The sequence below is a fragment of the Neophocaena asiaeorientalis genome, unplaced genomic scaffold, assembly GCF_003031525.2.
Source record: "Neophocaena asiaeorientalis asiaeorientalis breed wild unplaced genomic scaffold, Neophocaena_asiaeorientalis_V1.1 scaffold218, whole genome shotgun sequence".
NCBI lineage: Eukaryota > Metazoa > Chordata > Mammalia > Artiodactyla > Phocoenidae > Neophocaena > Neophocaena asiaeorientalis.
The window spans coordinates 7,892,310-7,919,602 of record NW_020172818.1 but is presented as its reverse complement, the minus strand read 5'-3'; the positions used below and the strand labels follow the sequence as shown (position 1 = coordinate 7,919,602).

At 39.4% G+C, this 27,293-nt stretch overlaps 1 protein-coding gene across 3 annotated transcripts in view; it reads right to left on the bottom strand.

The window, feature by feature from the left end:
• Positions 1-27,293, bottom strand: part of BOD1L1 (biorientation of chromosomes in cell division 1 like 1) — a 49,742-nt gene that overhangs the window by 14,749 nt on the left and 7,700 nt on the right. For all 3 annotated transcript variants that reach the window (XR_003002816.1, XR_003002817.1, XM_024741760.1), the window contains exons 5-15: positions 20,574-20,740; positions 19,312-19,423; positions 18,512-18,650; positions 17,077-17,149; positions 9,027-14,997; positions 7,060-7,124; positions 6,091-6,175; positions 3,904-3,947; positions 2,435-2,492; positions 1,118-1,188; positions 431-503 (exon numbers count right to left, since the gene is read on the bottom strand). Coding sequence is in view for 1 of the 3 variants with exons in the window: in XM_024741760.1 (XP_024597528.1) it covers positions 431-503; positions 1,118-1,188; positions 2,435-2,492; positions 3,904-3,947; positions 6,091-6,175; positions 7,060-7,124; positions 9,027-14,997; positions 17,077-17,149; positions 18,512-18,650; positions 19,312-19,423; positions 20,574-20,740 (6,858 nt within the window). In the remaining 2 variants the exon portion in view is untranslated. The remainder of the gene's footprint in view (positions 1-430; positions 504-1,117; positions 1,189-2,434; positions 2,493-3,903; positions 3,948-6,090; positions 6,176-7,059; positions 7,125-9,026; positions 14,998-17,076; positions 17,150-18,511; positions 18,651-19,311; positions 19,424-20,573; positions 20,741-27,293) is intronic.

Genomic DNA, 27,293 nt, shown 5'->3' with positions numbered 1-27,293 from the left:
TACCCAGGCCACGGCAGTGAAAGTGCCAACTCCTAACCACTGGACCTCCAGGGAATCTCTGTCCACAGACACTTTTAACTTCCTGAACAGGTTAGCACCTAAGAGGTATGGCTTAGCAATTAAGACCATGCTCTTGGGAATCAGATTTACTTGATGGCACCTGGTTGGGGCCCAGGCCCAGGTTACAGAGGAAGCCTGGGTTTTTGTGATTTCCAGGGGTTGGGTCTTCTGCAGGGAATAATCTAGTTTCTAGATCAAGTCCAGAAAAGACCTTGGAGGTGTCAAGCTGGTCTGGAAACACACTAGAGTTAAGAGTTGTAAACAATTACTACCCTCAAGAATTTTCTATGTTACCGGCCCATTATTTTGGATGTGAAAACAATATGATTTTCAAAGATGTCTAAAACAGGAACACATATATTCTAGATACCCAGTTCATCTTCTGAAGAGAGATACTGCTTCTTTCTTTTTCTTTTAGGCATGTGCCTTTCTTCCTCTTCAACCTAGAATTAAGAGTGACTATATTAAAGACAGTAGAATTTGGATCCAAATCTACTTAAAGAGGGGCACATTGTATTAGTTTCTAGCCCTTGGAATAAATTTTTTAAAAATCTAGAATATTGCTTCTGGCATCTAGATTTGGATTAGGCTCATTTTGTAAGCTTGAGGGTTTTTTTTTTTTTTAAGATTTTAATATAAATCCATACAAAATATCCATATCTCTTTTTGGTTACATACTGTATTTCAGCAATTCTAAAATACGTTAAAAAAATTCTCATTTTACCATCTCTGAAGTCAAACTATGTGTTACAATTGATGGCATGTCATAAATTAATTGGCAACATTTTTCTCCCGTCTTGGTGGCCTATTAAAGGGCTGATGAATGGCAGTATATGAAAAAACATCCTTGACTGTACCGTAGGGACATGTCCAAATAATCCTGGGACCTGCCAAATTACCTAAACCTTACAAGAACATAAAGAAGTAACAGTGATATGGAGAAATCTTAATACGTACATTTAATTTCTTATATACACAAAGAGGTAAAAGCCTTTATGCACAGGAGAAAGCACTATGCATAAAACATGAAATACTTGAGTTTCTTATGAAAACCCACCTCTTTAGGATTTGTTTCAACACTATGACTTCTTACGGCTTCTGTGTTGTCTTTTCCACTATTGGATGTCTCTGAGTAATAAATACAAAAGAAAAAAGAAAAAAAACAAAACCCCACCTTAAGTATTCACTCCAATACTTATTTTAGGGGTGTGTGTGGAAGGGGGAAGGAAAAGAAGAAAGAATACTTTACAAATGACTGTGGTGGGATCCTCACAAAAACTATGTCAGGTAAGTTCCATGATTTCCATTTCTAGACTTGAGTAAATGGAGTTGAAGGAGGGAAGAGAATCACTGGAATTTACATGGTAAATGTCAAAGCCATTTCTCCCCCCAGCTCCTGTATCAGCACAGTATGAACAAGTGTCCAAGGAAAACAATAGATCATGCATGGTAGCTCTCTTTGTAATTGGGACAAGTTGCAAAAAACCTCAATGTCCACTAACAAAAGAAGCAAAATAGTAACTGTGGTATATTCACACCATGGAATACTAAAGAGCAACTGAAGTAAAGTAACTAGAATTATACATGTCAACATGACAAAAAAGAGATTGGGATTGGGGAGGGGGGTGTATAATATGGATTCAAATATATCTGTACAATTTTTTTAAAAAAGTTATGAAGCAAATATACTGCATTTTAAGATATGACAAAACTAGGTGATGGATACATGGGTGTTTATAATTATTGCCACTTTACTTTGGTTTGAAATATGGTATAACTTGTTATAAAAATAACTGTATAGGGGATTAAGACCTCTTTCCCCATTCTTGGAATAGGGAATCAACAAAATCAGTAGGAATCAACAAAATTCTACATTTTGTTTTGAGAAGAGAATTATTCCTCTGGGGTTGGCAGTCTCTGCAGGTTGCGTGCAATGAGGTCTGACCCCTGGGCGATGAGCCTCATAAATGTGATGTCTCTGATCTGCTACCAAATTGAGATTGCTTGTCAGAAATCAACAGTTAAGTACTTAGCACAGAGCCTCTCCTATGATACAAACCACTGGGGTCTATACATTTTGTATCCACATTGGATAAATCTACTGTGAGGTTCCTGGCAAAGTTCTAGTAGCTATTTAAGGCAAGGCACCACTTACAAGCTATGCGGCCTTGAATGAGACACTGGACCACTCCATGCCTCAGTTTCCTCAACTACAGATGTGATGCTGTTAATGCTCATTGTAATGGATCATATAAATTAGATGAGTGAAAATTTGCAAACTAATTATAATTAGCACAGGGCATGTCACACAGAAGGCACTCAACAAATGATAACTATAATATTAAAATTACTACTATGAAATACACTAACTTACCTTCTTTGCTTTGAGATTTGCTATGAATTTCATTTGTTTTTGAGCCTGAATTTTCGACCTAAACACGCAACAGAAAAAGTTACTTATGGATAATCTCACACAAATCTTGAATATCTAGAAAATAATCTGGCCGTTTGTGGGAACGCTTAAAGGAACTGGAGTCCGTGTTTTTTTAATAAATTTCACCCACAAGCTCAAGAGCATAGGGCATTTTCCTTTTGAAGAAGTTTCAGTTTAACAAATTAGCATCCCACTGTGTTTACTCTCCTTGTCTTTAAAATGGTTATGGCAAAAGAGTAAGAAATAAGAGAGAAAAAATTTCCGAATTCTATGAATTCTCTTCCCATCCAACAATCCCTGAAGATTTTCTTTACTAAAAAATGTTGAGGGATTCTGTCATTCTGTCATAAGGTTTCCCTCTGGGAAATCTTGTCAACTGTACTTTTTTTTTTTTTTAAACACAGAGAGGAAGTCTTAGAATATCCTACAACATTCTAAATCCTAGCTACAGAATTTCATATTTGGAAAGGGCAGCTGTGCTTAGATGGGAAAAAGCCAGCTGGGGGATTCGGGGAAACAAGGTAGGATGCTGGGGAGCTCTGGAGGTTTCAGCCACATTTAGAATCCTTTTAACTCCTGGAGGGTAAACCTGAACAGAACCAAGTGGGGCTTTTCTCTTCCTTTTACTCAGTAGACCGTGTGTGAGCTTCTAGATACAGACTGGGATGTCTCAACAGGGTGAGGTAAGCCCTCTGATGCCATAGTTGTCTGGTAGGAAGCAAAGCTCTTCTGAGTCCTCTAGGGGCACTGGAAAAAATGTAGCTGTCTGTGATTTGCAAGCATTTTACAAAATGTTCACTTCCCTATGCACTAAGAAAGAAAAAAAAAGCAAACAAAAACCCAACTCTTTCAAGCACAAAAGGGATTATGAGAGCCACAGCTGGGAAAAAATATGTATATATAGCAATTATAGTTTAGTATCTTCACAAAAGGTTTCTAAAGACATAAAGTGAACTTTAGTTTTTAAAATAAAGTCGGTTTGGTCTACAGCACCAGGATAATTTAAGACATCACAGTCCAATTTGCAATCCCATTATAGGAATAAAAAAAATAGAAAGCTCCTAGCTCTTTGAAGGATTTCATTAGGATTACCAGGGGAGTTCCCTAGTCTGAGGGATCTGGGCCACCTTCTATTTCCATGACATGGCCTAAACAGCCACTAGAACACAGTGCAGCTGAATTGAGTGACTCCTTTTTTCTGAGAAAAACAACTAAATTTCCTGACATCAGTGGATATAACTGAACATGGAACTGAAGGTGTCAGTAGGTTGAACTTGAATGGAGAGCACGTCCTGTCTTCTAAAGAAATGCACAGCCAGCCCCTCCCCTAAATGTAATCGCTCTCAAAACCCCAAATCAAAGCAACCCCAACTGATAACAACAAAACTCTAACCATTACAGTGACTTACATTTAGTGATTCAATCACCAACAAAGGCTCCCTCTGTAGTTCAGCTGTTCAAAAATAAAAATGAGAAATAAGAAAACTGAATGTTGTTTCTGAACCACAGAGAAACAAATTTAGAGCTTTTTAGTTAAGTCGGAATATGTCGCTAAGTGGCCTAGCTGCTTTTGTGAAATATACAATCCGTGTTCTGTCCTACTATCAGAAAAACAATGTTGCCTGCATTTTTACAGTAATGGCAGTGATCCATTAAATCACTATAGTGATGTAGCCATGTCGGTGATCTGAAGCTTAGAAGGACGGTGGAAGGAAGGCCTTTGCTGTAACTGTTAAGCGACAGTGTAACACTGGTTCATTTAAAAATAACGCCATCAAATGAAAAGTTAGATCCTATCCCTTCAAACGGCAATGGTCTATTTATATTCTTTGGAAACTTGAAGTACAAGGTCTACTGTTTCTACTCAACAATGACAGAACACACATTTTTCTTTTAAAAACAACTTCCTTTTACATAAGTAGATCTCTTATTGAACCGTACCTAAACACAGTAAAGTAACCTGAAATATAACTGTGGGGACAAAGGACTTCAGAATCCAAAAATGTTACCTTCTTGACAATTAACAAATGGGATATTAATTATTTGTATTATAACACATACATACAAATTTTAATTAATACATCTGTCCAAGTTTTGGATAGATTAGTCATCGTTAGGGTTTTAACATGTGAGCATGAATGGCTTACCAGGTCTTGGGGTGGTCTTCCAGGACTGCCTGGTACTTTTGCTTATAAGGCTTCTGAGGTCACATACTTTGAAGGCTGCCCTTTCAGATGGTTGTGCCTTGGAAGGTCCCCACCCTGACTGCCCCTGATAGTTCCGGGTGAGGATTTATACACACTGCCTTTCTCTTTGCCTTGTCCACTGAATATACACCTACTCATCCTTCAATATTTGCCTCCAAATTAGGGGGAGTATCAAGTGCTTGAAATGAAAATACAAAACTTACATATTCTTTGACCTCTCAACTCACTCTTATGAAAACACTTAGGGAAATGCATGGTTACATGCATATGGAAGCTCACTGCAGCTAGTAAAAACTACAAAATCTGGAGACCACTAAAATATCTAATAACAAATGGGAAAATGCATTACAGACCACTATTAAAACAAATGAAGTTGATCTGTATACAGTGACAATGAAGGCTGCCCACAATATATGGCTGAGTTAAAAAAAATGATAGAACAATATAATTCAGGTACCTAAACTGAATCAGAGTAAGTCTCAGGATTTCAGCCATGAATGACAGCACAAGGATATCTTCCTAAAGACCAAGAATGAGAAAGTGATTACTTCTGCTGGGGGCTAAAGGAGAAGATAAGAAATTGGGCCTTTGCAAGCTGTGTCTTTGCTCCTGGATCATGCTTTACCTGAACTTTTTCAGTTTTTTGAATGCTATGGACTGGATGTTTCTGTCCCCCTCACATAGAATATATTGCCACCCACCCCATATACTGAAATCCTAATCCCCAATGTGACGGTATTGGAGTTAGGGTCTTTGGGAGGTAATCAGATTTAGATGAAGTCATTTGTAAAGTGTAAAGTGTAAAGTGGTCCTGACACCAAAGTGTTTGAGAGCCGCTGTCCTAATCCTGTCTGACACTGAGGCTCTCCCCTAAAAAATACTTAGTGGACACCGAATACTACTGCACAGAGAGACTGAGAAGAGGCTATGCAAACGGGAAGTAGCTTCAGTAACTGGGCAACTGCCAGAGCCCAGGAGCCATGAGCGCGAGGTTAAAAGAAGTGGGAACAGGGGCCGGAGACTAGACTTTTGGAAGTGAACTGTGATAGCACCTGAAAGGACATGGAGGGCCACACTGACACATCTGTGAGCCTGAACAAGGGTTTGCTCCAAAGCAACTTGTTTGACCACAATTATTTGGAGACATTGGTTTTAAACAATTACCTTACATAATATTGATTGACATAATACTGATACTTCATGAGAAAAAGTATAAGTTAAAAATGAAATAGTAAAGAGTTCCCTCTAACCTATGTTAAAAAGTGAGAGGTAAATCCATATAGCCTGTCAATGTTTTATTACAAGTTAGCTATTAATTTTATGAGGCAATAAAAGATAAAACCACATGCAAGGAAAAAGTAATGTGAACAACCACTAAAAGGAGTTTACCGACTCCACTCAGCTTTCTCCCACTTGGACTTTCTGGTGGTGCTGGAATTTCATGATTTTTCTCTTCCTCTGATGGCACAAATACCTAAAAAGTCCAAAGCACCATAACAAATAAGTTAAATGAGGTTTTTGAAATAAGAAGGTAAGTTTAATTCACCTCAAGTGAATTAAACAAAACACCCAATATCCTGTGACAATATAAAAGTCTACTTTCAAGTTTGTGAAATTTAAAAATGAATACTGTCAACCTTCAGAAACAAAAAAGTAAAATAAAATAAAATATGATAAAACTAATTTCATCCATCAATGGCTCTCCTACTGCTTTAAAGTAAAAGAGTACAACACACAAGGCCTTTCCTGATCTGCCCCACTTCCTCAAGAGGCTCAAGTCTCACCACAGCTCACCCTGAACCACTGCAGTGTCCGCTGTGATAAACAAAAACAAAAAAACACCCCCCAAACTAGATTTTATTCTAAGTATGATGGGAAGCCACTGGAAATTTCAAGCAGAGCAATGACATGACCTAATTTATGTTTTTCAAGATAGCTCTCAGGGCTGTGTGAAGACTAGAGGAGGGACCGGAGAGGAAGAAAGTCCAATGGGGACACTACTGAAGTAGTGGCTTAGATTATGTGGCAGCTATAGAAATAGAAATAGATGGATTCAAGTTATATTTTGGAAATGGACTGAATGTGGGGTGACTGAGGGTGACTCTTGGGTTCCTGGCTTGAGTAGATGGAATTGATGATGGCACTATTAACTGAGGTACTGAGGTTCTTAGCTTTTCCCCTACAGGATGTGACAATAACGAAACTTAAATGTCTTAAGTACAATGAGAAGCTATACTCTGCTTGTATAGCTATACAGAATACAGGAACTATATTCTGCTCGAGTGTACATATGTCTATATATGGTGAAAAGGTACTTACACCACTGACAGTTCAGCATAACTGAATTACCAGCCATACCTCAGTTTTCAAGTTGGCTTTCAGTCCCAATCCTCCCAAATCATTCAATGGAGACTCTTCCGTGCCTAATGAAATTCAAAGCACTAAATCAACTTAAGAATTTGCTTGCAAAATACATCCTGAATCAAAAGGTAACAGAATGTTGTTATCTAGTATGCCATGCCCTCTTCCTCTGCTATCAATAGAAAACAGTAAAAAGGAATATATATGAAAATTCTCAGATGAAAGGCAAGGGGTCATTTACTCATTTTTGGTGGAGGGGGTGTGTGAAAATGTTTTCTTGCTGTTAAGATGGCTGCCCACAAAGAATGAAACAATATTATTTGTGAGGACATCTTATTTCCAAGAATTTTTCTATAGTCATCTACATCAAGTTTGTCCCTAAAAGAAAATATTCTAGGCCACTGTGGTATATTCCCAATAAAGAAGGTGATTTGTGAATAGACTCACTGTACTTGCTTCATGCTGACACAGCAAAGTTGAACATAAAGTTAAAAACTGTGAAGTGGATAAAAAGAGAACAGAATTTTCTCTGCTAGAGACTCAAACCTATCCCTGTCTTGGTCATTTCTTTCCTTCTCTCTTCTGTCCTGTGACTTCCAGTTTCTCTCACCTGCCCACATGTAAGCCTCCAAAGAAAACCCTTCCTTTCTCCAAGAGGCTGCAAGCTTGCCTTTGCTAAAAGCCCTATTTCTGTTCCTTCAGGGGGAAGAAAAGGGGAGAGGCAGGAGGAATAATAGACTGTAGCAATGGTTGAGCCATAAAAAAACTTCCAGAGTGTTCAATTTACCCTAAGCTAAAATCAATGGAAAATTTTAAAGTCACTTATTTCAACCCTTGGGACATTTCTTAATGTCTCCTATGTAAGTCCCTATTTCTTAATGTCTCCTAAGTCCCTATAATGAACAGGACTAAACCTACTGGCCTCAGCCTCTGGAGGCTGCATTTATATGGTATCTAAGGTCTATTCCAGTTAAAATGTCCAGGATGCTACAATTTATACAATCAGAGTAGAAAGGAAGACAACATCCCTGATCCCTTCAAGTCCAGCCCATGTGCCCCCTCTGAGTTCTTGCAGCATTCTGTGGTTAACCCTATTCTAAGCACCTGTCACACTGCAGAGTCACGGCCTATGTACAATACATGGCTAGATTCACAGCTATTTTCCCATCTTGACTATTTATCTTTGAATCCACAGTGGTACCTGGTGTAATGTGTCTGAAGTGGGAGTGTATGAATGACCAAGCTTAAAGCTTACACCTTTGAAAGTTACCAACTGTTTCTAACAAGACCAGCACTCTCTGAAATCTACCAGGAAGGAATGCTTTTCCTTTTCAAACAATTCTAAACCAGAAACTAACTCATTTATATGAACAATAAACTCCATTAAAAACAATAATGTGCTCCCTCCATTAGAAGTAGCCAGCTAGACTGAACTGACACATAGTTCAAGTCTGTAAGTCAGATAAGGGTTAGAAGGATGCTTGTTTCTGTACTATTATCTCCTTTTTATACAACAGAAAACTGAGGCTCTGAAGTAATTTTTTTTTTCTAAGAGGCACCTGAGTACTATGCAAGTTATTTAAACTCTCTGAATCTTTTTCCTCATTTGTAAAATGAGGGTGATAAAAAATACACTAATTTCATACGTTGTTGTGAGGGATCTTCATTTTGATTGATAAGAAACCTGAAGGTCCAAGAGGTTTAGTAACTTGCAACAGTCCTGCAGACAACACTTGGCCAGCTGATGACCTGGCTCTCAGCCTCTGGCCTCATCGCACATGAGAAGCAGGTCTAAGGCTTTAAGCTTTTAAACACAATTTTAGAGAAGCTTGACCTTCAAGTTGGATGAGAGCTATTTTGTAACGTTCTAGAATCCAAACCATCTTTTGGAAGATTGTCTTAAATGTCCTCTACACACAATTATCTTTGTAAAATGCAACAATGTGCACTTAGGAGATTCTCACCTATGTTACGCAAATTCTCTTCAGAAGAAACAGTGACTTCAAGGCCTCCTTCTTCCTGGAAGGACACGGTCATGCTGCTACCATCTCCTGTTTTCTCAGCAGGCGCTGGAGCGCTCCACTTGCCACTGCGATCACTCCTGATAGTCAAGTCCTGCTTGCACTTAGGAGCCGAGAGAGCTACAGCGTAGGCAGCAGGAAGGACTGTCATGTGAGACGGAGCAACTTCTGATTCTTGGCCATTAATACACTCAGTGGTGGTTTTCAAGTTGCCCTCAGGCCCCTGCTGATCATCAGATTTTTTAGCACCAGTATGTACGGCTGTCAAACAGAGCAGCCTGACGGAGGAGTCGTTGGCTGCCTGTTCTGCTCCTCGAGGGTCGAGAGGCAAGTCCACACTAACCCCTGCCGGACACCTGCCTGGAGTGCTGTCCCCCGACGTCCCTGCCTCAGGGCTTTCATCTTCTCTCTGAACTTTGCCTGCACAGTCCTTGCCAGACTTCAGTGTCTCTGGTGCACACCCAGCACCTGCAGAGAGCACGCTGACCGACACCCTGTTGTGCCCTTCCCTGGTGCCCACTGCCACCACGGGGCCCACTTCTTTTTCTCCTGTGGATGGCCCAGGATACTGACAGTTGTCCTCAGCAATTAGGCTGGGCAGAGGGGCCTCAGCCTTGCTCATCTTCGAGGCTAACAGGTCATCTTTTCCTTCAGGGCTGCCTGCAGTCAGCTGACTCTCTTCATGCCTGTCTAGGCCAGTGGCGGCCAGCACACATTCGGCTGTGCTGGTGGAGATGATGGCGGCATCGCTCAAGTCCTCTGTTCCCGCAATGGCGAGCTGATCTTCATCCTGTGGGACGGCACCCACCATGACTGCCTCACGTCCTTCTGAGGTGCTGGTGGAAATCATGGCGGTGTCACTTGTCTCCTCTGCTGGTGTGACCAAGGGATGGACTTCGTCCTGAGGGGCAGCACTGGACACTGGGCCCTCGCAGTCTTCTACTGAGCTTGTTGATATGATGGCACTCCCATCTTTCTCTTCCATGCCCAGGATGGATCGCTCATGTTCCCTTCCCACAGCCACACCACAAATGGAGGCCTCGCACTCTTCTGCGATGCTGGTGGAAATGAGGGCACACTCATCTTTCTCCTCCTTGCTGGTTGAAGCGAGGGGGCTCTCGACTTCTGCAGGTGCGCTGGGCATGGGCACATCAAAGTCATCAGCGCTCACCAAGACTGGCCCTTTAGCTCTTTCTTCAACTGCTACAACTGGCTGCTGACTCTCGGCACCTTGGATGGTTGTTGCACTGGAAATGGGCACTTCGAACTCCTCCCCTATGCTTGTGGAAATCATGGCACACTCGTCTTTCTCCTCGTTTCTAGCAGCTGGGAGTTGGCTCTCATCGCTCGACACCGCGCTGGGCATGGGGACCTCAAATTCTTCCACGTTCACTCTGGGGCCTTCCACACTTTCTTCAGTTCTTGGGGCACCTGAACGACCTTCTTCCATACTTACCATTGTGTTTAGCTGCAGGGTGAAATCATTTGTTGTACTGGTAGAAATCATCAAGCCTTTGCCTTGACTTTTACCGCTGGCTAAACAAGCCAGGTTCGTAATACTGACACTGGCTTTAGCAGCCACAAGGCCGTCACAGTCTTCATTTTCCACAGAAGTGATGATACCTTCATCTGCTTTTTCACCTGGTGACGTGTGATGAGCCTTGTATTCTGGGACTGCACCAGATACAAGAGCCTCATAACTGCCCCCCACCAGGCCAGTGGAAATAGTGGTATCGTTGACGTTTTCTTTTCTGGTGAGCTGACTGTCACTGTGATCTGAAGCTGCACTAGTCATGGGACCCTCGCAACCTTCACGAACTGCAGCCACTTCGCCCTTTCCTGCAGCTGCGCTGGTCACGCTGCTTTCCACAATCCCTTTGGCACTGGAGCAGATCTCTGCATCTTTAATGTCCTTCTTGGCACCACTCATGCTATCAACATTACTCTCATTTGCATTCGGGATGGCAGCCCCGGCCTCGGCTTCTACATGCCCCACTGCAGTGCCAATCCGACCATCCCCTTCTTCTGCACTTTCACAAATGGACACCCCTTCACCTTCTTCTTCAATCCCTGTGCATGTTGATGCGTGCCCGATCTCATTTCCTCTTCCAGTACTGGTCACAACACCCTCCCCTTCGTCATCTTCCTCCTTCGCGCCTGTGCTGGTCACGATGTCTTCGTCATCGCATGGACCAGCAGCGACTAATGGTATGTTGGTGATGTCTTTGGCAACTGTGCTGTCCATTGCACTCTCTCCATTTTCTTCTGATTCGGAACTTAGAGCAAAGCCTTCGCTGCTCTCTTCTGAACCTGTGCAACTTGCCGGCCCCTCCCCATCTTCCTCTGTTATCCCTGTGCTGGTGACCGCGCTTTCACCTTCTGGGCCGTCATTCACAGACCCACCTCCCTCCTGGGTGGGACTGGCTCCTGCTGACGTGTCATTGTCTACTGGGACCTCAGGGGCCCCTGTAACCCTCCGCTCCTCCTGTGGCCCTGCACCAGCTACTGAGCACATGATGAAGCTATCACTTCTCCGTTCTGCTCCTGTACACGTCACAGTCCCCTCAGTTTCCTTCTTGGGGCCCATTCTCATCATATTTCTCCGGAATCCATCCACCTCTTCACTGCTTAGGGACCCCTCTCTGATTTCTGTGCCGGCACTTGTTACCGCTCCATCACTTTCAACCTCGCTAATAAAAGTAACAGCTCCCTCCACGAGTCCTGAGTCCCCACTTGAAGAACCCTCACACTTCCCCTCGGAGCCTGCACTGGTCACAGCATCATCCTTCTCTTCAGGTGCTGCGCTATTGACGTCGTCTTTGGTGGTCCCCATGGGAGCCGTCACTGGGTCAGCCACTCTTTCTTCTGGCTCGGCCACAGCACACTCCCCACTTTCTCCTTCCTTGGTGCTTGTGAGGAAAGTTTCACTTTCAGCAAATCCTTCTGTGACAATGCCTCCACCCTCCTCTGCTGCAGCAAAGATGGTGCCTTCCCTGGCTTCCAGCCCAACGTGAAGACAGTGCTTTCTGGAGTGCACACCCATTGTGAGGCCTTCATCCGCCTCGATGCTTGTGCAAGGCAGGGCCACCCTGCCCTCTGCTGTCTCTGCAGACGTGGTTGTGGCATCCCCCGCCTTCACTGGGTTTAGGGGAACACCTCTGTCCTTCCCTTCAGTACTGGTGGCAATGGAAGTCTTTTCTGCTCTACCAGACCTGGCTGTTGCAGTCTCAGCTTTCCGGCTCCTTTGGTGTAAAACAGAGGATGCAGTGTTGCTTTCAGCACTGGTGTCCACCTCACTGTTTTCATTCCTTCTGTCAGCATCAGTTGACAAGTTTCCTATTTCACCTGGGCCTCTACTATGCTTAAATCCAACAGTTTTAGCATCTTTTTCTGTACTCACACCTACCACCTGATCAACAGCAATGCCATCCTTTTGGCCATTTTCTACAGAAGCCTTAATTGTCTGCTTTGAACTCAAGTTACTTCCTTTCCCAGCCACGCCCATTGAACCACCTTCTTTGATAACATTCTCATTTTCCATAGTCATGTCTGTTAACTCACTACCAAGAGGCATGTTTACTTTTCCTTGCTTGCTGTGGAGTACAGTGGCCTGGGAACCTTCTGGAATGTGTCTTTTGTTATCCATGCTTGCTTTTGCTGGTTTATCTACTGTGGAAACTGCATCACCTTCTTTGCTGTCACTTGTCCTAGGGACTTCTGATTCCCTAACAGTCAAGCTTTGGTTAGGGATTTCAGAGTGGTCCACAAGCAAGGTGCTGGCTGTGCCACCTTCTGAAACAGTTCTTTTGTCAACTGAAGGAGTTACACCTGAATCATGAGATTGTTTCTGAGGCACAGCAGTCACAGAACTTAATGACAGGGAGGAGTCTACATTTGTGGAATGTTCAAGAGCAGTATCTCCTTGAGCAACACGTTCTTCAGTGGGTCTGGTGGTGTTTTTCAAATTCTTTTGCGCCCTGTCGCTTTCTGACAGAGCACGAGGTAACAATCGATGACTTGTTTCAGAGTCTACATTCATTTCATGAGTTCCTTGTTGAGTGGGCTCTTTCTCCCCGGGATTCTGTTTGGACGCAGCACCTTGGAGATGCACTTTCTTGGTCAGGGTGCTTTTATGGTCAGCGTGCTTTTCAGAATTACCAACAGTTCCTGTTCCACGTCCTGATTTACAGGCTGGAGCTGCTGTTTTTGAATCTACTATGGAAGTTCGTAACTCATCCTTTAGAACTGTAGTGGTTTTTTGTTTTGTAATATTTTCTGAGTCAATGTCTTGCTGAGAACTACTGCTTCTGATGTTTTGGGTTTTTGGTACTTCCAATGCATTTTCCATGGCTGGCTCCAGGTCAATTTCCATTGGCTCTTGTTCGGGCATCAAGGCAGGATCACTGCTTTTTTTGGGTCTCTGAAGGGAGGAACTACTGGGAGTGCCCAAAGGGTTTGCTGCTGGTTTTTCTTCTCCTTTGGTCATTTCTTGGGATAAGCTTCCTCTTCGATTTTCACACAACCTTCTGCTTAATTTCTTTTCCACGACTGAACTGTTTCCTCTGGACTTTTCATGACTGCTGTCAACTTCCTTACCATCCTTATCCTCTGATTTATTCTCTTCCTTCTTTTTCACGTCCTTACTACTATGCTTTAAGCTCCTGCTTTTGTGCCCATCTGATAACTTTCTCTCAAGTCTGGCAGAGCTTGACTCTTTATCACCCTTGTGCTTCTCCTTTGCTAGTGGTAACTTCGCTCTGTGACTGGACTCTCTCTGTGCACCGTGTGTTGAAGAGGCAGTGCTCTCTGATGCAGGTTCCATACCACTTTCCTCAGAAGGTCTGTCTTCAACTCTAGACTTCCGCAGCCTATCTGGGTCACTTTCTTCTGTGTTCTTCTCCTTATCTGGTTTTGAAGTGGTCACCTGTTTCGTGACATTTTCTTGTGATTCTGTTTCAACTGCTTTTAACTGTTTGCCTTGGCTTTTGGATTTAGACTTTAACACAAGTTTCTCTTCTAACAAGCTCTTGGTTCTTCGCTTCTCCTTGTGAACAACGTCTTCTGCTTTTGAATTACTATCTACATTAGTCGAGTCCGTATCACATTTATCCTCTGAGTAACTTTCACTTCTTCTCTGTAAGGTGCTTCCATGTTGCTTGGAACTCAGAGAATCTTTCTGAATTTTAGAATCACTTGATCTTCTTGATTTGTGCTCTGCCTTAGTTTTGTCAGCTGACCCGTGTCTCTCTTTTCTGTTGTTTTCTTTACGAACATTCTCATCAGTTTTTATAATATATTCAGAAACTGGTTTACCATCTTTGCCCAAAATTGATAATTTCCTTTCATTCCTATGTTTACTTTTTCGTTCAGCTTTATCATCTGAAGAAAGCCTTGTTTGTTGACTTGGCTTCTGAATATTTTCATCAACTTTCAAGCCTTTCTCAGAAGAGTGAAGCTCAGTCTCATCACCTGTTTTATGTGTACTGTCACCTTTATACTTGTGTTTTGTAGACAGTTTGTCTTCTGACAAAGTTTTCTCTTTTTCAGGCTTGTCCTTGGAGGATTTTGTCTCTTTCTTAGGCAGGCTTCTCAAGTATGGTGTTTCAGACTCATCCTTCTTTAGATGCTTTTCATTTTTAAGTGTGCATTTCTGTTTCTGGAGTTCTTCTGTGCCACTTTCTGACCGTTCCACTGGCCTCTTCCCATCTCTCATGTCAGTCTCTTCCTGAACCCCTTCCACCACAACAGGGGTTGAGGTCCGTCTTTTATGTTCCCTTTCTATTTTGGATTCATTTTTGTTTTCATCAGCTGAATGCAAAGACTCTGAAAGTCTCCGAGCAGGTTTACTTGGTTCACTCTTTGCATGAATGTGCTTCAAATCCTTTGAAGAAGATACTTTTTCCTTTTCACAATGCTGTAAGAAAATAAAAGTTAAAATATAAGAAATACTAACATTAAATTTTATATTCACATCTAACATTTGGGTGCATATAGTACGTTGAGTGCTGTCACATGTTACACCTTACTTATTTAACCTTTGCCAGCAGCCAGTAGATATTGTTAACTTCATTCTATGCATCAGGAACCTGAAACTCAGCATGATTCAATAACTTGACACCCAGAAATGAGTTCAGATGATTTCATTCTGAGTCTAGTACCCTTCCCACTACACTGCAGCATCTTTTTAGAGAGTAGTTCTTTCTCCTGAGATAGGTCCATGCATTTAGGAGGCCTTCTTAAACTCTAAGTTGCCAAAGCCCACTAATGCCCAGTGGTCATAAATAAATATAAGCTGAAAGAATGGCAAAGCAATGTTCTTTTTAGTCCAAAAGCTGAAAACCTAATGAAGGCAATTTAAAAATTTTGCAATGAAATAAAGGTTTCTTATATTTTAATTTGGAAACCCAAATTATTTATAGGAACTCCATGAATTTAGGTTACCTGTAAGACAAGCTACTTAGGAAGCTTCAAATGCACACAGTAACTCACGGTAATAATAACGTTATATATAATGTATGTATACATTGATGTATCCGAGGGAAGATACTAATAGACCAAAACATCCAAACTTTCCTCCCTATCCCACAGTACAGCTCTGAGGGGATTAATGTTAATGACTAAGCACACTCTAATAAAGACTCATGGACTAGCTATAATTATTCTTATTCAAATAATGGGCTAAAGTACTCAGAAAGCCCTGTGTGTCTCTGGGTCAATTTATCACTGCATCTTTTTACATTTTAGCAACTACTAATATTGGGATCAACATCTTAAAAAAATACTTAAAAATTAAACTCCTCAAAGAAAGAACAGGGATTTCATCAACCTAATTTTACAATAAGTTCTAACCAATTAATGTGAGTAAAATTTTATGAGATCATTTTTCACAGAAATTTCTCATAAAATAAAGTTAAATATTTTAAAGATATGCCATTAGAATATCAGGATATACTTACAAATATGCCTCTGATTTCTGGATAAAGACATCAAGAACATTTACTGGCTATGAATAAATAATTACTAAATCATTATTGTTTCCCTTACAAGTGTTAAGATAGTTCAGCTACAGAGTTACAAATATGGCAGTATACATAAACATTTAAACCCAGTGAAAACAAAAGTTTATCTCAAGAAAATAAGGCAAAAAGGAGAAGAAATGTACTTATTGAACATTTTGGGGGTAGTTTTATGTACATATTTTTACTATTTAAAATGATCACATCTTAGAAACAATCTAAGTGCTCAACTAAGAAGAAATGCTTAAATTATGGTATTCAATATAATATTATACAATCAAATATTATAATTAGGAAGTTACAGCATACAATGAGCAAAGAGGTAACATTAAAAATACTTTGCGGGGCTTCCCTGGTGGCGCAGTGGTTGAGAGTCCGCCTGCCGATGCAGGGGACATGGGTTCATGTCCCGGTCCGGGAGGATCCCACATGCCGTGGAGCGGCTGGGCCCATGAGCCATGGCCGCTGGGCCTGCACGTCCAGAGCCTGTGCTCCACAGTGGGAGAGGCTGCAACAGTGACAGATCCACGTACCACAAAAAAACCTCCCCCAAAACAAAAACACTTTGCAAGATTACATCTATCTACAAAATTATGAACATATTTGATGAGAATGGAAGAGAATAGAACAGATAATCTATTTGTAGAGGGATTTTAGCTTTTTTTCCCTTTTCTTTTTCATTGTTATTCCTGGCAATTTTATTATTGCCAATATAGGAAATAAGAGGTGGGGAAGTTGGGGGAAGGGAAGGGAGTAGAAAAGTAGCTATTATCCAGATAAAAGATCATAAGAATCAACTTGCCAAAATGAGGACTTCTGGCCATAATAGGATGGGTGTGTTAGAATGCTGAATGTGATGGATTTTTTATTCAACTTGGAAAAAATCATATTGTATTCTAAGTTTTACTACAAAGGACTGAATGGCATATATCTAAAAAAAGAACAGTTAAAATGGGGTTTTATTAATTAAGACACACCTCACTTGTTTTGAGGGTTTCTTTGGAATCTTCTTCAGATTGCTGTTTCTTTTTAGAATTCTCGTCAACGTTCCTAGGTGGGGGAAAAAATGAAATATGAAAGACGGAAGAGATATGGGAACATATGTATATGTGTAACTGATTCACTTTGTTATAAAGCAGAAACTAACACACCATTGTAAAGCAATTATACTCCAATAAAGATGTTAAAAAAAAAAGTGAAATATGAACTCTGAATCAAATATCAGAATTTCTCAGGAAGATTAAAAAAAAAAAACCTTAGCTTTTCTTTACTATACACATTTAATTTGTACATAGAGACTAGTGAATTTCAATTTAAATCCTATTCTTGGTCAACAGTGAAGAACTCAATCCCAAATGTGACATGGAACACTCTTGGCCCTATAGGAAAGTATTCTTGAAACAAAATTTCCTGAATGTTGCTTGAAGATGAATATGATATGGGCTACAATTTCATTTTAAAAGTCTTATATTTTGAATAAACAGGGTAGTTTTATTTATTCAGATCAACAGGAATGAGGTCTATAAGAAAAATGAGAGGTAACTCCTCCCACTGAGTTCTGCAAATGACTGATTCAGCTATCTTCAAGTTTAAGATAAATTTATATAACTGCATCACAATGGAACAGCAAAGTTATAGCCCATGGCTAGACAGCCACTCTCAATCTCTTCAGTTTTGTAATTCTTATAGAATTAACCATGATAATGCAGTGCTAAAAATTTTTTTGGCTTGGACCTCTGGTTTATGGGGAGAAGCATGAGATTCTGGTGAAGTGAACTGCCTGGAAAGACTGGAGAATGGAAGCAGTCACTGTCAGTAAGAGGTAACTGAAGGCTTCCCTGGTGGCGCAGTGGTTGAGAGTCCGCCTGCCAATGCAGGGGACACAGGTTCGTGCTCCGGTCCAGGAAGATCCCACATGCCGCGGAGCGGCTAGGCCCGTGAGCCATGGCCGCTGAGCCTGCCTGTCTGGAGCCTGTGCTCCGCAACAGGAGAGGCCACAACAGTGAGAGGCCCGCGTACCACAAAAAAAATAAAAATAAAAAAAAGAGGTAACTGAATGTCCAGAACAGGGATACTTCCTGAGTACTTCTAGAGCATCTATAAAACTCTCTGAAATTCTAGGGCAACTGTGTGCTTATGCATGTGCATTTTTCTGGGCAAAGAGCCCAAAGCTTCTGTCAGATTATCTAAAAAGTCTGCCCCCTCAAAAGATTAGTATACACTACTTTGAAATATTATAGATATTAATACAATGAATTATGATACTGAAAAGGAAAACCCTAAGGTCTTTCATAAACATGGAATAACATACACATTAAAGGTCTCACTCTTTACTGTCATTTTCAAAGCCTCTCTTCTGAAAGCATGATGAGAGAATGTTACAGTGGGAATGTGGCCAGATAAAATATGTACCTGGAATCCTTTTTTCTTTTTTTGCTTAAGGCTACCTTTTTCTCTAAAACTTTCCGTTCTTTAAGGACTTCTTTACTTCGAGGGGCTTTGGGTTCCAAACTCTTTGTTGATGATTCTTCTAAGTCCACACTACTTTTGCCTGGGAAAGAAGCAATCAATAAACTATCTCACAACAGAGTTTTAAAAACAGTGTAATATTTATTTTTCATTAAGGTTTTCTAATCACTGTAAAAATGCAAAATGGCTTTAATATCTCTAAGCTGTGTTAGAATAAAAATAATTTTTTAGACGGAGAAGTCGTATTTTTTATTTCAAATATTCATATATGTATATCTGTGTATTTTATATCACACAAGATCAGTGTCCAGAGGAAGTTAAATTTTATTCAATGGAATATTCCAGATAAATGTTTGACATTTTGGTTAACATAAAGTATAGATGAATTCCATTATTATCACTGCAAGGCTTGAGGACTCACAGGTTAACAATAAATGTTCCAGTGATAATTCATTCCATCATCACTGGAGAATAAATTGCTAACATGTGATGTGTATTATCTGGTATGTGATAGAATGTTTACTTTAGATACAGAAATATAATTTAAAAAGTGATGAAACACGTTAGATTAAAAAGGAAATCTTCCATACTTTAAAATACATAATTTAAAAAAGTGAAGTTTTTTTGAGATATGATTATAAAATAAAATGATCAAAATTATATCTCATAAGTTATATTAATAGCTACAAAATGATGGAGTATATAAGGTAGTTTAAAATATTAAAAGTTAACATCTCCCATACCTTGATTCTTAGCTTTTGAAGACTTTGTCTTTTCTGCTTTCTGTTTTCGTTTTTCCTCAAGTTTCTCTCTATTAATTTGCCTTCTTAAAAGCCTCTCTTCTTTTTCTTTAGCCTAAAACCACAAAACATTCATAATTATTCTGACAGATTATCAGGCAAAAGCAAAAACACTTTGGGGAAAAAAGCACACTTGCCCTTCAGATGTTCTTACAAATTAATAGGCTCTGCAAAAGTGCATATTTACTACTATATACATATGTGTGTATATGCGTGTGCCTGTGTTTCAATCTGGACGTTACCAGAGAAATAAAAGAGAGAGAAGTTAAACTTTTCCATTACTCTTAAAGAATACTGTCAATTTAAAGGTATAATTTTGGGAAGTGGTGGCTTAATAAACTGCTATTTCAGTTAAAAGGATAGCTGTAAAAATATCTATGAGCATCAAGTGTAGAGGTAGGTCTCCATAATTTTTTGATTTTCTCAAAAAAGAAAGTTGAAATACAGATTCAAGTGACAGGCTAGTCCTACAACAAATGTGACTTTCTGGTCATAATCTCAGGACCCAGGTTTTAGACATGGGACTTTCTGCAGTCATATTTTAAAGCCAGGGAAAATCCAGTCATTGTGTGCTACTCCACCATCTCTTTCCCACCCAGAACTCAAAGCCTCAAAGCACCAAACATCCTAAGCATAAGTGTAACTCCTTATCAACTAACCTCAAGAGATAAGCCACTATTAACATTTTGGTGCACTTCCTTCAAGTCATTTTTCATGTAGTAATATTTCCTCAATCTATGATGCACAATTTTTCATATTTTAATGTTTCTGATATCGTAAGCCATCTTAAAATTGATGTACATATACAACAAGGTAGCAATTTTTTTCTCTAAAAACCTGTTAATAATAGCACATCTTAGAAGTATTTTCAAATGCAGGAAATATGTGGATGGACTGTGCTTCCCTCTTAATATTATGTTAATGGCTGATGTCATCTCTCTTTATGGCTGGATCCATATTTGAGTCAAACATTTCGACACTATGAAACAACTAGGTTGTTACCAGTTTTTCACTACCATTAATCATGATATGAACACCTCCATCATATGTTTATGTCTATTCTGCCTAGTTAAATGACAAGGTTCCTGAAAGTAGAACCTATATGTCACTGTTTCAAATGCTCACCAGTACCTTGTAAACAGACTAGTCAAGTTTGCCAACCTGACTTAACAGGTTAAAATAATAAGAGATCAAATCTGACTTACTATAGATTGCCGCCGTTGTTCTACAGTAAGCTCGTCATCAGAATCACTATAATACTTTGAATAAAGATATGGTTTGTGAACATAAGCATGCCGTATACTTTTTGCTTTTCCTTCACTGGGATCATTGGTTTGAGTTTTTGTTTTGTTCTGCTTGTTCTTTTCTTCGTCTGGAAGAAAGTCAATAGAAAGATCAGTGCTTCTGCCAATCAGCAATAAGATCAACATTATGCTTGATCAGCATTAAGAGGCAAAAGTAGTATCAATGTAGTTTGAGTGTATTTGTAGGTCTGACAGGAGAAATATCAGTATCTGAACATCCAGATATTGACATTTTTAAAGGTTATAATCCATTTATTTATTCATTTATTTAGGCTGCACCACATGTCATGTGGAACTTCCCCAACCAGTGATTGAATCTGTGCCCCCTGCACTGGAAATGTGGAATCTTAACCACTGGACCATCAGGTAAGTCCTCTTGACTTATTATTTTTTTCCTTTCTTTCAGCTTCTCACATATCAAAGAGGCAAAGAAAAATTAGGCCTTATAGTTATTTATGTTTCTTTGACAAATAATTAATCCTCATTTGTATGAAAACAGACTTGGTATGAATGCTTTACCAGTATTTAATTGAAAAAAATTCACCTGAAGCAACACTTTAAAGTAAACTTGAGATGTTAATGATAACCTGTGATCTTTCTTTTATGCAAGAGGGAAGAATCAATAATTGGCCCTACACCAAGTATATACTAAAACCTCTCTACCTGAGGAAGGAGGATAAGTTCCCCATGGCACAGCAAGAAGTAAAGAAGTGGTACTAAGTACTCCTTAGTACTCTCAAAAGAGGCATTTTCTTACTTTTTGGATCTCATATATAGAAAATCTAGTTCTGTCCAGGAAAAACCTTGAAAAGACCCAATAAAGGATCTAGAATTAAAATTTCCATTTGGCTAGAGAAAGTAGATTTTTAACAGGAAGAGAGCATTCTTCCTACATTGGTACTCAAATGACCTCATGATGATAATTATGAAGAGTGGAGATTGCTGCTAATTCAGTTTTTTAATGGATACTAAGAAAAGAATGAAAAATAGGAGATACAGAAAAATACATCTGTGGCATTAAAACCTTCTACTTTTTCTCCCCTATGGTTTTCTCTCTAGGTATTTTATCTAAGAGCCAGCAACAAAGTTACAAGATGCTACCTACAGGCAATTGCAAATCATATTCAATATTTTTGACTTTTCAAAAGGCCATAAATAATATTTAATCATGTGGTAAAGAGCAGCATAAGGTATTGATTATAAGCCCAGACACAGGTTTGAAATGGCGCTGTGCTCACTAGTTATAACACCCTGGACGAGACACCCTGTTTTGGCAACTCTGTTTCCTCACCTGCACCTATACAATAGTGTAATAACTGAGCACAGTGCCTGGAACACACTAAGTACTTAATAAGGGTTGGCTGAAAAACAAACTATATAATAAAAGAGAGGTCTGGTCTTTCTTCTCCATTCTGGGAGGTAATCTCTAAGCCTTTGGAATGCCATGCCTGATAGGAGTGTTTTTATTTACCTAGGGTCATGGGTCAAGCCAAATTGCCCTAATAGTGTGATTTAGGGTGGGAGCATTGGGTCATGGGGTATCAGTTTGACCTCCAGAGGGGCTGGAGGCTGAGGCCAGACACATGGGCAGTCAACTAGGTGTATATGATGAAGCCCCAATAAAAACTTCAGACATAAAGACTCCAGTGAGTTTCCCCGCTTGGCAATAATCTGTATACTGTCAGATATCAATGCCAGGAAGGGCACCGTGTCCACAACACCACAAGGAAAGGACAATTGGGAGACAGCAGAAGCAAGAAGAAGTACAATCCTGCAGCCTGCGGAACAAAATCCACAATCACAGAAAATTATATGAAATGAAATGGTAAAGGTATATATGTCCCAGGTAAAGGAAGAAGATAAAACCCCAGGAAAACAACTAAGTAAAGTGGAGATAGGCAACCTTCCGGAAAAATAATTCAGGATAATGAGAGTGAAGATGATCCAGGATCTTGGAAAAAGAGTGGAGGCAAGGATCGAGAAGATGCAAGAAATGTTTAATAAAGACCTAGAAGAACTAAAGAAAAAACAAACAGAGATGAACAATATAATAACTGAAATGAAAAAGACCCCAGAAGGAATTAATAGCAGAATAAGTGAGGCAGAAGAACGGATAAGTGATCTCGAAGACAGAGTGGTGGAAATCACTGCTGCAGAACAAAATAAAGAAAAAAGAATGAAAAGAAATGAAGACAGTCTAAGAGACTTCTGGGATAACATTAAATGCACCAACATTCGCATTATAGGGGTCCCAGAGGAAGAAGAGAGAGAGAAAGGACCTGAGAAAATATTTGAAGAGATAAATCCTAAAAAATTCCCTAACATGGGAAAGGAAACAGTCACCCAAGTCCAGGAAGCACAGAGTCCCAGTCAGGATAAACCCAAGGAGGAACATGCTGAGACACACAGTAATCAAACTGACAAAATTAAAGACAAAGAAAAAATATTAAAAGCAACAAGGGAAAAATGACAAACAACATACAAGGGAATCCCCATGAAGTTATCAGTTGATTTTTCAGCAGAAACTCTGCAGGCCAGAAGGGAGTGGCATGATACATTTAAAGCAATGAAAGGGAAGAAACTACAACTAAGAATACCCTACCCAGCAAGGTTCTTACTCAGATTTGACAGAGAAATCAAAAGCTTCACAGACAAGCAAAAGCTAAGAGAGTTCAGCACCACCAGACCAGCTTTGCAACAAATGCTAAAGGAACTTCTCTAGGCAGGGAAGACACCAGCAGCTTAAAACAATCTTGTACATACATAGACTGCTATATCAAAACTGCATGGGAACAGCAAACACAAAAACTACTACTACTACTACTACACACACACACACACACACACACACTCTCTCTCTCTCTCTCTCTCTCACACACACACAGAAAAAGCAACCTGAACACAACACTAAGGATGGTCATCAAACCACAGAAGAGAACCAGAGAGGAAGGGAAGAAAAAAGACCTACAAAAACAAACCCCAAACAATTAAGAAAACAGCAATAGGAACTTACACATTGATAATTACCTTAAATGTAAATGGATTAAATGCTCCAACCGAAAGACACAGACTGGCTGAATAAATACAAAAAGAAGACCCATATATATGCTGTCTATAACAGACCAACTTCAGACCTAGGGACACATACAGACTGAAAGTGAGGGGATGGAAAAAGGTATTCCACACAAATAGAGATCAAAAGAATGCTGAAGTAGCAATACTCATATCAGCCAAAGTACACTTTAAAATAAAGACTGTTATAAGAGACAAAGAAGGACACTACATAATGATCAAGGGATCAATCCAATTATAAATATATATGCACTCAACATAGGAGCACATCAATATATAAGGCAAATACTAACAGCCATAAAGGGAGAAATCAACAGTAACACAATAAGAGTTGGGGACTTTAACACCCCACTCTCAGCAATGCACAGATCACCCAGACAGAAAATTAATAAGGAAACACAGGCCTTAAATGATACATTAGACCAGATGGACTTAATTGATATTTATAGAGCATTCCATCTAAAATCAGCAAATTTCACATTCTTCTCATGCACACACGGAACATTCTCCAGGATTGACCACATGCTGGGCCTTAAAGAGAATCTTGGTAAATTTAAGAAAACTGAAATCATATCAAGCATCTTTTCCAACCACAATGTTATGAGATTAGAAATAAACTAAAAGAAAAAAAACTGTAAAAAAGCACAAACATATGGAGGCCACAAAACATGCTACTAAACAACCAATGGATCACTGAAGAAATCAAAGAGGAAATCAAAAAATACCTAGAGACAAATGAAAATGAAAGCAAAGATCCAAAACCTATGGGATGCAGCAAAGGTAGTTCTAAGAGGGAAGTTTATAGCAATACAGTATTACCTCAGGAAAAAAGAAAAATCTCAAATAAACAACCTAACCTTACATTTAAAGCAACTAGAGAAAGAAGAACAAGCAAAACCTAAAGTCAGTAGAAGGAAAGAAAATATAAAGACCAGAGCAGAAATAAATGAAATAGAGATGAAGAAAACAATAGCAAAGATCAATGAAACTGAAAGCTGGCTCTTTGAGAAGATAAACAAAATTGATAAACCATTAGCCAGACTCATCAAGAAAAAGAGGAAGAGGACTCAAATCGATAAAATTAGAAATGAAAAAGAAGTTACAACAGACACTGCAGAAATACAAAGCATCCTAAGAGACTACTACAAGCAACTATATGCCAATAAAATGGACAATCTGGAAGAAATGGACAAATTCCTAGAAAGGTACAATCTCCCAAGACTGACCAGGAAGAAATAGGAAATATGAACAGACTGATCACAAGTACTCAAATTGAAACTGTGATAAAAAAAACTCCCAATAAACAAAAGTCCAAGACCAGATAGCTTCACAGGTGAATTCTTTGAAACATTTAGAAAAGAGCTAACACCTATCTTTCTGAAATCGTTCCAAAAAATTGCAGATGGAGGAAACGCCCAAACTCATTGTATGAGGCCACCATCACCCTGATACCAAAACCAGACAAAGATATCACAAAAAAAGAAAATTACAGGCCAATATCACAGATGAACATAATAAAAATCCTCAAAATACTAGCAATCTGAATCTAACAGTACATTAAAAGGATCATACACCATGATCAAGTAGGATTCCTCCCAGGGATACAAGGAGTTTTTAATATCCGTAAATCAATCAATGTGATACAAGAACAAATTGAAGAGTAAAAACCATATGATCATCTTAATAGATGCAGAAAAAGTTTTTGACAAAATTCAACACCCATTTATGATAAAAAAAACTCTCCAGAAAGTGGGCACAGACTGAACATACTTCAACATAATAAAAGCCATATACATAAACCTACAGTTAACATCATACTCAGTGGTAAAAAGCTAAAAGCATTTCCTCTAAGATCAGGAACAAGACAAGGATGTCCGCTTTTGCCACTTTTATTCAACATAGTTTCGGAAATCCTAGCTATGGCAATCAGAAAATAAATAAATAAATAAAAGGAACCCAAATTGGAAAAGAAGAAGTTAAACTGTCACTGTCTGCAGATGATATGATACTATATGTATAAAATCCTAAAGACGTTACCAGAAAACTACTAGAGCTCATCAATGAATTTGGTAAAGTCGCAGGCTACAAAATTAATACACAGAAATCTCTTGCATTTCTATACACTAACAACAAAAGGTCAGAAAGAGAAATTCAAGAAACAATCCCACTTAACATCACATCAAAAAGAATAATATATGTAGAAATAAACCTACTTAAGGAGACAAAAGACCTGTACTCTGAAAACTGTAAGATGCTGATGAAAGAAATCAAAGATGACACAAACAGATGGAAAGATATACCACATTCTTGGATCGAGAGAATCATTATTGTCAAAATGACTATACTACCCAAGGCAATCTACAGATTCAATGCAATTCCTATCAAATTACCAATAGCATTTTTCACAGAACTAAAACAAACAATCTTAAAATATGTATGGAGACACAAGAGACCCCGAATAGCCAAAGCAATCTTGAGAAAGAAAATAGGAACTGGAAGAATCAGGCACCCTGACTTCAGTCTATACTACAAAGCTCTAGTCATCGGAACAGTATGGTACTGACACAAAAATAGAACTATAGATCAATGAAACAGGATAGAAAGCCCAGAGATAAACCCATGTACCTATGGTCAATTAATCTATAATAAAAGAGGTAAGACTACACAATGGAGGAAAGACAGTCTCTTCAATAAGTGGTGCTGGGAAAACTGGACAGCTACATGTAAAAAAATGAAATTATAACAGTCTTTTAACACCATACACAAAAATAAACTCAGAATGGATTAAAGACCTAAATGTGAGACTGGACACTGCAAAACTCTTAGAGGAAAACACAGGCAGAACACTCTCTGACATAAATCGCAGCAATATCTTTTTCAATCCATCTCCCAGAGTAATGGAAATAAAAACAAAAATAAATAAATGGGACCTAATTAAACTTAAGAGCTTTTGCCAGGAAAGGAAACCACAAACAAAATGAAAAGACAATCAGAGATTGCAAGAAAATATTTGCAAATGATGTGACTGACAAGGGATCTGTCTCCAAAATTTACAATCAGCTCATGCGGCTTAATATCATCAAAACCAACAACCCAATCGACAAATGGGCAGAAGACCTAAATAGATATTTCTCCAAAGAAGACATACAGATGGCCAAGAGGCACATGAAGATATTCAACATCACTAATTATTAGAGAAATGCAAATCAAAACTACAATGAGATATTACCTCACATAATCAGGCCATCATCAAAAAATCCACAAACAATAAATGTTGAAGAGGGTGTGGAGAGAAGGAAACCCTCCCACACTGTTGGTGGGAATATAAACTGATGCAGCCACTCTGGAGAACAGTATGGAGGTTCCCTAAGAAACTAAAAACAGAGCTAGCATACGATCCTGCAATTCCCACTCCTGGGCATATACCTGTACAAAAACATGGTCTGGAAGGATACATGCACCCCAATGTTCATTGCAGCGCTGTTTACAGTAGCCAAGACATGGAAGCAAACTAAATGTCCATTAACAGAAGAATGGATAAAGAAGATG